This window comes from Otolemur garnettii, unplaced genomic scaffold, assembly GCF_000181295.1.
Source record: "Otolemur garnettii isolate 467f Iridium unplaced genomic scaffold, OtoGar3 scaffold00091, whole genome shotgun sequence".
NCBI lineage: Eukaryota > Metazoa > Chordata > Mammalia > Primates > Galagidae > Otolemur > Otolemur garnettii.
Window position 1 is genome coordinate 6,607,478 of NW_003852486.1, and position 14,544 is coordinate 6,622,021.

At 43.9% G+C, this 14,544-nt stretch overlaps 1 protein-coding gene across 3 annotated transcripts in view; it reads right to left on the bottom strand.

Annotated features, from left to right (window-relative positions):
- ZNF606 (zinc finger protein 606) overlaps positions 1–14,544 on the bottom strand; it is a 33,689-nt gene that overhangs the window by 9,967 nt on the left and 9,178 nt on the right. For 2 of the 3 annotated variants that reach the window (XM_012808555.2, XM_003795340.2), the window contains 2 exons: positions 1,259–1,385; positions 591–686 (listed from right to left, as the gene is read on the bottom strand). In XM_012808555.2, coding sequence (XP_012664009.1) covers positions 591–686; positions 1,259–1,292 — 130 coding nt within the window. In that variant the 5' untranslated portion in view covers positions 1,293–1,385. Of the gene's footprint in view, positions 1–590; positions 687–1,253; positions 1,386–14,544 lie in introns of all 3 variants that reach the window. The other variant, XM_023516422.1, reaches the window with a different exon arrangement.

The following is a 14,544-nucleotide window of genomic DNA, read 5'->3' on the forward strand; positions in this document are numbered from 1 at the left end:
GAGTGTTATAAATTAAAATGTTAATTATAATCCCCAGGACAACTACTAAGAAAATAACTCAACATTTTATAGTAAACAAAAAGTGACTATCATGTGTAGACATCTCTGTGTTGCTTTGTGGGTCTGTCTGCTGAGTAACAGTACTGTGGATAATGGTGGGGAGTATAAATGAGATTTTCTTCAGTTTTTACATTTTATGTAGCCCTGAATTTTTTTAAACAAGTGAATAAATTACCTACATAAACCTATTTTTTAAAAATTCTTTTTAAAGAAGCATCTGTAGCCATAGGCTACAAATTAGGAAAAACTTTAAAACAGGTGAATGAGAACTAATCTCAGAGAAACGGACAGCAGAAAATGTGAGAACCAACAAGAGAGCAGACAGCAGGGATTAAAACTGCAGCATTTGAAAACTGCTACCCTATTAACAAGGTGGGGCATCTTTGCTCTAAAATCAATAGCAACAAGAGAGTCAATAGGAGAAGGGACACAGGTCCTCAGAGGGGATCCTGAATGTTATCTCAGGAAGGTAATTCCTCATGCTCTTAGTCCAAGGAAAGCTCCTTGCTCATTCCTGGGCCTGCCCTCACCTGGACAAGTGCTTTGAGGACATGCTTGCTCCACCGACCATGGTTCTTCTCCTTGTTCCAACAGGGAGATGACCTCAGGCTTGGTGATCTGATTCCCTAAACATGGAGGAAAAACATGGGACCTGTGTAAGGAGGCTTTAGGACAGCCAAAAAAAGCATCCCCTGCCCACTCCTTCCTGTGACTTCTTACCTGGGCAAAATAAGCATGGCTATTTCCACACTCACATTCAGTGCTTCTTAAGTATTAGGAATTTCTCCCTAAACCTTAGGGCTCAAAATCATCTCAGCCCATCTGAGACACCTCCCTGAGCCTCACAATGAGTTTTTGTTCTTTTTGAGACAGAGTCTCACTACGATGCCCTCTGTAGAGTGCCATAGTGTCACAGCTCACAGCAACCTCAAACTCTTGGGCTTAAGTGATTCTCTTGGCTCAGTTCTTGGGGACTATAGGCATCCGCCACAATGCCCAGCTATTTTTTGGTTGCAGTTGTCATTGTTGTTTAGTAGGCCCAGGCCGGACTCCAACTCACCACAGCCTTGGTGTATGTGGCTGGCGCCCTCCCCACTGAGCCCAGGTGCTGCCAGCCCCACAATGAGCTTTTAAACATGAAGTAGTTAAGGCACTGCTATGGGAATAGCTTCATTTACTTGGACAGCAGCCACCTTACCCACAGAAAGCAGGTGCCCATAGGTCTCCAGCATCACATCACGGTACAGGGTCCTCTGAACAAGGTCCAGCTGCCCCCACTCTTCTTGGGTAAAGTCCACAGCCACATCCTTGAAGGTCACTGGTTCCTAAAAGAGCACACATATTCCTTCTCAGCCTGGGGCCATCCTTTTCTGTGTTTCTGGGGATGGACTGAGGCTGATAGCCCTGAGGAAAGGAGACAGGATACAGGAACTGTCCTAAATATTCAAGATTCTGATTGATATGGGTCAGGTCTCATTGGGAATCTCCAGGACCCCACATGTGGGATACACTCTTAAAGAATTAGATACCTGTGCCCAGGAGCAGTGGCTCATGCCTATAATCCTAGCATTCTGGGAGGCCAGGAACTCAGGAGTTTTGAGACCAGCCTGAACAACACAAGACCCTGTCTCTAATAACAATGGAGAACTAGATATCTGGTCTCACAACAACCACAGCAGATGAAGAAGTCTCTCCTAAGAATCTTGCCCAATTCTAGTGTGGACAAGATTCTCACCTGGGCAATGACTCCTCTGGAAATCCCACAATTATAGCCTGGACTAGAGTAGAAAGAGGCTTTCAGCACTGATTTCAGGCCAAAGGCCTTGAGGCTGGAGTTTTTGTGGACCTATGACCTGTAAAGGTGATCTCAGCTATCATAAGCTGTCTCCCTGGTCATGGTCAAGAAGCTCCACTCCCAGATCATCTCTGTCCAAGGATAAAAGGTGAGAAGAATGTCCTAAAGCAACGATTTTCAACCAGTGTGCCACGAAAAATTTAAATTATTTTCTAAAGAAGTTTAAAGCATAGTAAGTATACTCTTTTTTTTGGATCAACATCATTTAAATGTGTGCAGAATGTAGGAGACTGATCACCATGCTTATAGGAAAAGTCATGGGTTCTTGAGGGCGGCTCTGGGAATGGGACAATTTCCTAGCTGGCATGGAAATGTTTTGCAGCCTAGAGACAAGCCTCAAGCAACGTAGTGCTCTAATGAGATAAGATCAGTCCCTCGTTAGTAAGCAGGTGTTGGACCTTGAACATTTGTAATGCTTCAGGGTGGGAGTCAAGGCCATGGAGAAAGAACACACACCAATCCTTTAGCACAGAGGTCCTCAAACTTTTTAAACAGGGGGCCGGTTCACTGTCCCTCAGACCGTTGGAGGGCTGGACTGTGGGCCCCAGGACAAGTCGGCTGCTAAGCAGGACAGGCAGCAGCAGCAAAAAGACCTGGCAGGCTGGATAAATGTCCTAGGCGGGCCACATGTGGCCCACAGGCCGTAGTTTGAGGATGCCTGCTTTAGCAAATAGTCCTTGCACGTGGGGCTGCCCATCCCTGTTGTGTAGCATTTCAATAGTTTCTGCGGAGGTAGCTCAGGGCTCTCCTGCATCTCTGGGACATCCACCTCTTGCAAGCTTGTACTTTCAACCCTTGTACCAGCTGGTTCGTTCTGGTGGTGCTGGCATGGCCGCAGCGGGCACCAACAGCAGAAGTTTAACTATAGGTTCAAGTGTGCTGTCAGAGGAGTCTGGGACTCTCTGGGAAAGTGATTTTCAACCTTTTCTAGTCAGTTACATTTGCTGTCAAAAACATTTGAGTTAACAAAAATCCAAACTGACTTTTTTCAAAGTGAAACTCAGAAATCTTATTGGAAAACTAGAGGGAAAGAGAAACAATGACCTGTCTATGCATCCATACAGGGGTGTCCCTTATAGCCCTTTTGAGAAAGGACCTAAGCCTGCACCATCAGGGCCTTGCTTGGGTGGGGCCGGGCAGGGCATGCATGCAAGCCCCACAGCCACCGCGCACCACACCTTCCCATCTCCTCCCCCATCTGTAACCAGTGTCAGCTCTCCCACTGTCCTCAGTGTAGAACCAGCTCAAAACAAGCTCCCTGTGACGTTTTAACAAACTGACACTTTCACAGCTCTATCATTCCTCTCCTACCTGCACACATGCAGCCTTTTCATGGCCCTCCTTCACGCCTCCCTTAATCATTGCAATAAACTGCATGTGTCACCTCTGAGCTGGGCCAGCCTTGCTGTCAGGTCTTCAGTGTCCATTGTCACTGCAAATGTCTAAATGTTTGCCTCCACTTCCACATAATGTGCTTAAAACAAAGAACCGATTCTACCCCCAATGACCCCTTTACCCAGAGAAGTCAACTCCTGCCGACACCACCCCACCATGCTCAACCTTATCACAGCTTTGGATGGACAGTCCATTTTCTTGTCCACAGCTAACTTCATTTGTGTCCCACCTCCTCTGAGACTATGTCAAAACCCATCTCTCCTGCATCTATGTCTCCCTCTAGAGGTGTCTCCTACAACCTTGTCAGCTCCTCACCTCTCCGGATAAGCAACTTCCTGCAAACACCCCCCTCATTTTCTCTACCTTGTCTTCTGGCTTTTACTCCACTGCAGTTCATTCTCTGCCTTTATTCCATTCTCTGCCTTTATCCATTTTCCTGTTCCTTGGCATTAGAAAACATTCACCATTTTCTCCATAGTGAAGCATTTTCAGGGCAATAAATATGCATCATGTGATTCTTTTTTGGGGGGGGGGATAGAGTCTCACTATATCACCCTCAGTTGAGTGCTGTAGCATCACAGCTCACAGCAACCTTAAACTCCTGGGCTTAAGGGATTCTCCTGCCTCAGTCTCCCAAGTAGCTGGGACTATAGGCACTCCCCACAGCGTCTGGCTATTTTTTTTATTGTAGTTGTCATTGTTGTTTAGCAGGCCTGAGCTGGGTTTGAACCTGTCAGTCCCAGGGTTATGTGGCTGGTGCTTTACCCACTGAGCTACAGGAGCCGAACCTCATTATGTGATTCTTATTTTTCTTTTTTTTGAGACAGAGCCTCAAGCTGTTGCCCTGAGTAGAAAGCTATGGCATCACAGCTAACAGCAACCTCCAACTGGGTTCAAGCATTCTCCTGCTTCTGCCTCCCAAGCAGCTGGGACTACAGGTGTCCACCACAACTCCCAGCTATGTTTTGGTTGCAGTTGACATTGTTGTTTGGTGGCCCCGGGCTGCATTTGAACCCGCCAGCTCAGGTTTATGTGGTTGGTGCCTTAGCCGCTGGAGCCACAGGCGCTGAGCCATGTGATTTTTTTTTTTTTTCCTTTTTGGCCAGGGCTGGGTTTGAACCCACCACCTCTGGCATATGGAACCGGAGCCCTACCCTTTTGAGCCACAGGCGCCGCCCAAGCCATGTGATTCTTATTTACACCAAGTCTGACCAAGATCACCAATGATTTACGATCACTAAGCCCAAAGTTCAATCTCTGCTTTCATCTTCTTTGACCCTTCTGCAGCACGTAAAGTGCAGATAACCTCTCTGTGAGACCCTTCCCACCCCTAATGGTTGTTAATGCCCATTTCTTGGGTTTCTTCTTAAAGACCTGCCCTTGACAGTAACTGCTTCTACATTTTATAGTAATTTTTTTTTATTTAAATGTAACATATTGGGCGGCGCCTGTGGCTGAGCGGGTAAGGCACCGGCCCCACATACTGAGGGTGGCAGGTTCAAACCCAGCCACCTAAAAAACAGCAGTGGCAACTGCAGCAAAAAATAGCCAGGTGTTGTGGTAGGTGCCTGTAGTCCCAGCTACTCAGGAGGCTGAGGCAAGAGAATCGCTTAAGCCCGAAAGAGTTGGAGGTTGCTGTGAGCTGTGATGCCACAGCATTCTACTGAGGGCAAGAGAATGAGACTCTGTCTCAAAATAAATAAATAAATAAATAAATAAAATAAATGTAACATATTAAGAAAATAAATGTAACATATTGTTTGAAAAGTGCACCAAAACTGAGCTTGAAGTGTCCACAAAGCAATCACACTTGTGGACTGGCTGTGGGGGCTGTGTTTACTGCCCAGGGTGCTTCTGGCCTCTGTACTTACTTATCTTACCCACCCTTCCTGGAAGTGCCAACTTTAGATGACTTCAGTGTTCATACGCTTTATATTGTCCAAATCCATACTGTAGCAGCTGTCAAGCTGGTGGACTAAACCACAAATTCACCTCCCACTCCTCCCAAGACCCCAATGAAATCACCCCATGTTTAAAGAGGAATAAAAAATACGACATCTCAAAGACACAAGAGGTATGAAAATTAGAGAGCTGTTCTGCAAACCCTAATGAAATAGTGGACATTGATAAACCCAGCAATGATTGCTAAACCACCAGAGAAAAGCAGATAGGGAACTTTGTAAGTACAATGGAGGGTCTAGTCTGACAATACCTCCACCTGCTAATCCGTATGATTGGAAAGTGTGACAATCAGACATCTTGTGCCCACAGATGCAACACTCCAAGAAGGGCGCAACACATCTATGGAATATTCTTGCCAAGAACACCAAACGATCCTACTCAGGCCTCTAACCCCGTTACCAGCTTATGAGGTGAGGGGCAGACGAACTCACTCAGGAACATAATGAAAGCAAAATCAGGTGAGCTAACAAAACAAACGACCTAGTCTCTTACTCATAAAGATCACATGCAGGGTGGACCTTGTTTGAATCTCAATAGGAGGAACTCAACATTTGAAAGAAGACTTTCTTTTTTTTTTTGGAGACAGAGTCTCAAGCTGTCACCCTGGGTAGAGTGCCATGGCTTCACTGCTCACAGCAACCTCCAACTCCTGGGCTCAAGCGAGTCTCCTGCCTCAGCCTCCCAAGTAGCTGGGACTACAGGCGCCCGCCACAGTGCCGGCCATTTTTTGGTTGCAGCCATCATTGTTGTTTGGCGGGCCTGGGCTGGGGATTCGAACCCGCCACCTCAGGTGTATGTGGCTGGTGCCTTAGCCGCTTCAGCCACAGGCGCCGAGCCGAAAGAAGACATTTTAGGAACAGTGGGGAAAACTGAACATGGACTAGGTATGTAATCAGTTTAGCAGGTCCCAGAGAGTTCTGTGGTGGTGAGAACATTATCATCATGCTCCAAGCCCTGCCAATAAAAAGACATGGAATATAAAGAGATCAGAGACATAGCAATTCATTTAGGAGACCCATGATCTAACACAAGACCCTAGAATAGAGAATATAAAGGAAAAGGACAGGAGGGACCTATCATTTTTTAAATAACAGAATTAGGAGGCTAAGGTGGGATCCAATGCAGTCTAGGAATTCAAGACTGCACTCTAGCCTGGGTGACAGTGCAAGATTCCATCTCAATCAGTCAAGAACACATGACTTTTTCTTTTTCTTTGAGACAAGAGTCTCACTCTGTTGCCCTGGTGTCAGCCTAGCTCACACCAATGTTCAACTCCTGGGTTCAAGCAATCCTCCTGCCTCAGCCTCCTGGATAATTGGGACTATAGGTGCCTCCCATAATGCCCAGTTAAATTTTTCTATTTTTTTTTTTTTTTTGAGACAGAGTCTCATTTTGTTGCCATCGGTAGAGTGCCAGGCCATCACAGCTCACAGCAACCTCCAGCTCTTGGGCTTAGGCGATTTTCTTGTCTCAGACTCTTCAGTAGCTGGGACTACAGGCACCCACCACAATGCCCGGCTATTTTTTCATTGCAGTTTGGCAGGGGCCAGATTTGAACCTACCACCTTCAGTATATGGGGCTGGTGCCCTACTCACTGAGCCACAGGCGCTGCCCAAGTTTTTCTATTTTTAATAGAGACAGGATCTTGCTCTTGCTCAGGCTGGTCTTAAACTCCTGAGCATAAGAGATCCTCCTGCCTCAGCCTTCCAGAGTGTTGGGACTACAGATGTGAGCCATTGCACAAGGCTAGTAACGCAGAACTTCTCGAAGACACAAAAAACACTTGCCACAAACAAAGACAAAGATGCCTGACAAAATATACTAAAAGACATTTGGAAATAACTACCAAAAAAAAAAAAAAAGGGGTGGTGCCTGTGGCTCAGTGAGTAGGGCACTGGCCTCATATACGGAGAGTGGCGGTTCAAACTTGGCTCCAGCCAAACTACAAGAAAAACAACAAAACATTTGGAAAGACACAAGTTGAGACAAGCTAAAGCCTGGGAGAAGGTAATTCACATGTGGCAAAGAATCAGGACCCATAATGCATATGAAATACCATATAGTCTGGGCTGGGTATGATAGCTCATGCCTGTAATCTTAGCACTATGGGAGGGTGAGGTGGGTGGATTGCCTGAGTTCATGGGCTCCAGACCAGCCTGGGCCAGAACAAGACCCTACCTCAACAAGAAAAAAAAAGAAAGAAAAAATAGTGGGGCATTGTGGCAGGTGCCTGTAGTCCCCGCTACTTGGGAGGATGAAGCAAGATAATCACTTGAGCCCAGGAGTTTGAGGTTGTGGCTCGGCGCCTGTGGCTCAAGTGGCTAAGGTGCCAGCCACATACACCTAAGGTGGTGGGTTTGAATCCAGCCCGGGGCCTGCTAAACGACGACAGTTGCAACCAAAAAATAACTGGGCATTGTGGCGGGCGCCTGTGGTCCCAGCTACTTGGGAGGCTGAGGCAGGAGACTCACTTGAGCCCAGGAGTTGGAGGTTGCTGTGAGCTGTGATGCTTGGCACTCTACCCAGGGGGACAGCTTGAGGCTCTGTCTCAAAAAAAAAAAAAAAAAGTTTGAGATTGCTGTGAGCTTATGATGACATGGCACTCTACCAAGGGTGACAAAGTGAGACTCTGTTTCAAAAAAACAAAAACAAACAAAAACAACCATACAGTCTATAGAAATCTAGGACTGGGGGGAAAGAGACAAAGAGAAAAGTAATACACATGGCCAATAAAGATATCAAAAGATATTTATCCTGGCTAGCAATTAAGGAAATGCAGATTAAAATATCTTTGTGGTCTTGAGATAAACAAATATTAAAATACCTGATAATGTCAGGTGCCAGCAAAGATGAAGGAAATGGGATCTCTGCCTACAGGAGGAAGATCAAGAAATGGCTCCGACCCTGTGGAGGGCCACATGGCAGTACTAGTAATATTGAAAACACACACACACTCCAACCAAGCCAAATTCTGCTTCTAGGGGCATGCCTAAACACTAAATATGCAGAGTGAAACTACAGAAATGTTCACAAAGCTGTGGCTGAAACAACAAAAATGGGGGAGACAAGAACTTACAAGCTTACCCATAAATGGATGAATACAGAATACATACTTCCTTAGTGGTTACTACCTGGTGGCACAAAAGGAACAAACCTGACCTTATCTGTATCAACACACATGGACCTCAAAGCTTTCTTCAAGGCTGAAGAACGTTAGTGAAAACCATATGGAAAAAAGTCCAAAAAAATAGGCTGGATATCTGTCTATACAGATTATTATCTATGTATGAATGTCAAAATGGATTGTGTACACTGAATCCATGAGCAGTTGCTTGAGAAAGGATGGGGAAAATGTGATTGAGGACTTTGTAAAACAAAGAAAACCATACATGAGAAAACATTAGTAGGGCGCTGGCCCCACATACTGAGGGTGATGGGTTCAAACTCGGCCCCAGCCAAACTGCAACAAAAAAATAGCTGGGCATTGTGGCGGGCGCCTGTAGTCCTAGCTACTCGAGAGGCTGAGGCAAGAGAATCATCTAAGCTCAGGAGTGGGAGGGTGCTGTGAGCTGTGACGCCAAAGCACTCTACCAAGGGCAGTAAAGTGAGACTCTGTCTCTAAAAAATAAAAAATAAATAAATATTAAAAAAAAATTAGTAATTGCTCAGTGATGGGGATGCTATTTGAATACTTTTCTGTAATTACAAAATAATAAACACTTTGAAAATTGGTAAAGGAGATGTTATCAAACTGGAAGGCCTACAAAAAAAGACCCCCTCCCCATCTGAATATGCCCCCATGTTGGGGCCCACAAATTGTAGAGACCTTACTCAGGGATGGTAAAGAGGACACAGTAAACACCTTCAGCCTAAAATTGCAAAGGAAAGTGCAAAACCAAGAGGCTAGAAGGAAGACATGGTAGAAGACAGGTACCCAGTTTCACCAGCTGTGAAGATGAGGATACTCCAAGGGCAGGAGAGGACATGTAGGTAGCCCTGTTACCTGCTGAGGAGTGAAGGTGCAGAAAAGGGTCCTGCACTAGGAGGAGGGAGCCTGAATTCCAAAGCTGAACTTGCACTTACCAATCATATCCTAGGATGACTTGGCAAAGGTGTTTCACCCAAACTCCCATAAACATTCCTGCACATAGTACTTTGCACACATGTGTAAGTGTTTAGGCATTCTAAAGAACTTTACAGAATCTGCTAACATATCAGCCACATGTTTAAACCTTGTGTGGGTCTGAGGAGGGGAGACCAAGGGTGCTGGGCTGGGTCTTGCCATTATCTTGCATGACTGCTCACTGAGTTCCTTTACAGTTGGTACCTTCATGGAACCTGGGGAAATTCAGATGGCCTTTTTGGGTAGAACTTCATTATTCGTATCTTAGTATGAGCTCCTTATAGGGAAAGAAAATGTAGCTAGACTATATACATCCTCAATTATGACCTAGGATGGGAGAAGCATATTAATGGTGCTTATGTGCATGTTTGGGAAGGAGAAATCATTGATGGATCAATACAGAGGAGTTTCACAACATTTTTATATTTGCGGATGCTTGCTGGGGATTTTACATGAACTGGAAGATTATTATTTTCTCCCATTCCTCAAAGTATTGGGACCTAGGCTCCTCCTAGCTGAAACTTCACTATCCAACATACTTCCAAGAATGGACTTCAGATAATGAGGGATGACAGTATTTAATGTTTTCACCAAGTAAATGCTTTTTTAAAATAAATATTTAACTTGGAGGGAATAGAGGCACATAGGGCTCATTTGTGTTCCTGAAGATCTCAACTAAAAACTCACAATTCAAGTCTGAGTTTCCCACATGGAAAAATCTAGAGTACAGGGAAGGGGAGCAGAAGCATGTTCTCAGAAATCACAACTCTTCAGACATTGGAGGGTGTTGTTATTTTAATTCTGTTTTATTTTTTCAGCATTAAATGTGATAATTCTCAGAAACCCTTCCATAAATTAACAGCAGAGTGCAGCAAAGTGTTTAACAGGGCTTCTTCATGCATTTTTGTGGAGTGTAGATTGTGAGGTGGCAAGACCCCCATAGCCCGTGAAGTGTGTTCAAGGAATGGCCCCCAACTGCTTCTTCTCCCTTCCTAAAACAATACTTTCTCCTTGCTCTGCTAGAAGTCACCTAGCTTCTGTATACTTTCCATTTGCCTAAAAGCCCATAGCCTTCTCTCTCTAAAGTTAATCTTTATCCCATGTACTATTACTTCCCCTCAACCTTGTAAAATGAAAATATTCCCACTCGCTTTCCTTGGTGATGTGTAACATTGTTAACATAAGCAACCTTGTTTAGGGACTGTATCAGCAGTTCTCAACCTGTGGTTTGCAACCCCTAACCCCTGAGACCATCGGAAAACACATCCTGCATATCAGATATTTACATTAAGATTCATAACAGTAGCAAAATTATAGTTATGAAGTAGCAACAAAAATAATTTTATGGTTGGGGGTCACCACAAACAAGGAACTGTATCACACCATTAGGAAAGTTGAGAACCACTGTACTCTATAAAGCTGTTCACATAGTCGGTTGGTGCTGGCTGCAGTCATCAGCTGCACCAGACCCTCCGATTCCATCTCTAGATCCCACCTCTATCTTTTGTGTACTCTATGTCTCTCATGTGAGTTATTTTCTCAATTCTCCACCATGCTCCCCTCTGGTTTGTTTACTCTTTGCACAGGTTCGCAAAAGGTGGCACCCTAAACAGGGACCAGAGTATGGAATAGTAGGTACACGCAGGTGAGGGAATCCCCCATGAGAAGAAAAAAGAGAAACTGCACAGTTGGAAATTTTTTTCAAGGGCAACTGTCAGGAGTTATAAATTATGGGATAGTCTGGCTCAAAGGAGCGAGAACTCTTTATTCTAATGCTTAAGTCTATGTTCAAATCCCATGGCTGCTGTTATCCAGTTAGAACAGTTTATGCATTTTATTCAAGTTTGTCCTTGGTTCACTGAGGGAGGTACTGTTAATGCTGCTACCTGGGACAGACTAGGGTAGAAACTGCACTCTTATTACACAACCAATAGACCTTCTAATGTTCCTATTGATGCCTTCTCTCTTTGGGGACTAGTTAGACTGTTTAGATCCTGATCAAGAACAGATGCATTCCCTTTTTCAAACAATAAGTGTTTCTCCTGCTCCAGCAGAAAAACTAAGTATAATGAGCCCTTTTCCCTTGAATCTCAACAAGCCTTAAAAAAAGAAAAGCAAAAGGAGTGTTCCTCTTATGTTTCAGAAGAAGACCCTGATCCCTCTGGGGTATTGGCTCTGGCTGAATTTCACGTCTCCCCTCCATCTAAGCCTGTGCCATTTTGCCTGCCACCTAACCCCCACTTTAAAAAAGTTTTAACACCACCACCTGCTTTTGTTACACCAGAATAGATTTCCAAATCACCTTTGCAACTGACTTTAGAACAAGCTCATGCACAAGGAGATTCTTTAGATGGCTTTTCTTGTTTTCCAATTATCATCATTATTTTTTGAGACAGAGTTTCATCATGTCACCCTCCGTAGAGTGCTGTGGCATCACAGCTCATAGCAACCTCAAACTCTTTCGCTTAAGTGATTCTCTTGCCTCAGCCTCCCAAATAGCTGGAACTACAGGCGTCCACTGCAATGCTCAGCAATTTTTTGGTTACACTTGTCATTGTGGTTTAGCAGGCCCAGGCCGGACTCAAACCTGCCAGCTTTAATGTATGTGGCTGGTGCCCTACTCACTGAAGTACTGGCACTGAGCCTTGTTTTCCAATTATTAAAAGTGATGATCAACAATGTCAAGCTTGCCAGCATCAGCCTCTTCCTTTTAAAACTCTTAAGACAGCTGAAACAGGCTTGTGCATATTATGGTCCAACTGCTCCATTTACTTTTGCCTTAGTGGATACTTTTTATTTTTTGAGACAGTCTTATTTTGTTGACTTTGGTAGAGTGCTGGGGCATCACAGCTCACAGCAACCTCAAACTCCTGGGCTCAAGTGATTCTCTTGCCTCAGTCTCCCAAGTAGCTGGAACTACAGGTGCCTGCCACAAAACTTGGCTATTTTTTTGTTGCAGTTATCATTGTTGTTAGGCAGGTCCAGGCCAGGTTCAAACCCAGCCACCCTGGTGTATGTAGCTGGCACTCTAACCACTGAGCTACAGGCACCGAGCCTGGATACTTTGTTTAATGATACTCTCTTTCCTAATAATGAGAAGTCTATTGCAAAAATGTGTCTTTCTGAAAGTGATTACTTAAGGTAAAAATCAAACCGGGCTGATTCTGCAGCAGAACAGGCAGAAGGTAATCAGCAACAAAATAGTCCATTCACTGCAGATGTTCTTCTGGGAGAAGGACCTCAAGCCTCTCTGGCAGTTCACTTACATTTTCCTGGCACCCAGCTTCCCAGTGAATGGGTAACATTCCTCCTCAGATGTTTCCTTTCCTCCATGCCTTTTCTCAGGATGCCTGGTTATTCTCCCATGTTCAAAACTGGGATGACCTCTTTGAAGCCTTTAAAGATCTGTGGCTACAAGACACTTTCCAAGACTTTCTCCATGAAGAAACCCAATTTTTCCTCTTCCTACTCTTTTTCCTTCTGGCTATCCCCCCTCTCAATTCTGGCCTTTCTCTCCTACCCATCTACCTTGTAATTATAACCTACCCCCCTCCCATCTTTCTTCTTGGTAGTCCATGCAGCCCCTCATCCCACAGGAAGCAGCAAAGAGACACCATACCCATCACCCCACCTTCCTGTAATAGATTTTAAAAAAAAATTAAAAAAACAAACAAAAGAGTGGCACCTGTGGCTCAAGGAGTAGGGCACCCACCCCATATACCGGGGGTGGGCCTCGGGGTGGTGGGTTCAAGCCACGCCCCGGCCAAAACTGCAAAAAACCAAAAACAAAACAAACCAAAAAACTGCAAAGGTCTAAAATATTCATTGGTGATTTTTTTTTTTAAATCTTTCTTTCAGCTTTCAGGAGTTAATACTTTTAAAAATTTAATTTGATAATTGGATATGGTTGATTTATATTGGATTTAAACTGTGGGACTTTCACGTTTACTGTAACGTAATCTTAAAATATTTTTTACTTAATAACAAGTGCTTTTAATAATGTGGTTGGCAACTAACCAGCAATTATTTAGAAGTGTTATAAAACTTTACTCTTTGACTATTCGGAAAGTAATTCAGATCCTATTCTAAAAGCATCTTCACATATTAAAAGATTCAGACAGGGATTTGTGTATTGAGCTTACCTGCATTTACTTAACATATACCTGACTTACAGTAATCTTTAAGTAATTCTGCAAAATCTAGTATTACTATGTAAAGTCACTACTTTTGATAGATTGTCTGACCCAGTTACTAATGAAAGAAAATGGATCTTGGGCAGCACCTGTGGCTCAATGGGTTGGGCACTGGCCCCATATACCGAGGGTGGCGGGTTCAAACTCGGCCCCAGCCAAACTACAACAAAAAAATAGCCGGGCATTGTGATGGGCACCTGTAGTCCCAGCTACTCAGGAGGCTGAGGCAAGAGAACTAACTGCATAAGCCCAGGAGTTGGAGGTTGCTGTGAGCTATGTGACACCATGGCACTCTATTGAGGGTGATAAAGCGAGACTCTGTCTCTACAAAAGAAAAAGAAAGAATATGGATCTGAAAAATATTAAACTAAATAATTTATACTGTCACAGAAATAGTTCTGTTACTCTTGTTAACTGGGTATGATTTCCCAGAGCACTGATGTGAGTGTACTTACTGTGATATAAATGAGACAGATGCCATCAGACCTTTGTGAATCAGCTGGGTTGTTTTCACTGATAAACTACATAGAGCAGGTGCGCATTCATTACAAATATTTGTATCTGCCAAGGTGGAGCCACTTTAAAGAGTGAGTTTTATCTTGTATCTAAAGCATATATTTAAACTACAAGATTTTTACTTGCTGGAGAATCTGTTTTAAAATAGTGGTTTGACCTCTGATTATTTATAGGTTTTATACATTTTAGAATCAATTTCTCTTTAAACTAGCTCAGATTTTTCAACTCTTATGCACATAAAATCAAGTTGAAGTTCATTGTGTCTCTTCCTTTCTTTGTCCAAATTTTAATTTCAAGTTTCATACGGTGACTACATCTTGTTCAAACAAAGTCAAAATGTCTTTGAAACATTTATGTCTATAGTCTAAATTTTTGAAACTGTATACTGTTCTCCAAAAGTAAGAATAACAGGCTCGGCGCCTGTGGCTCAAGTGGCTAA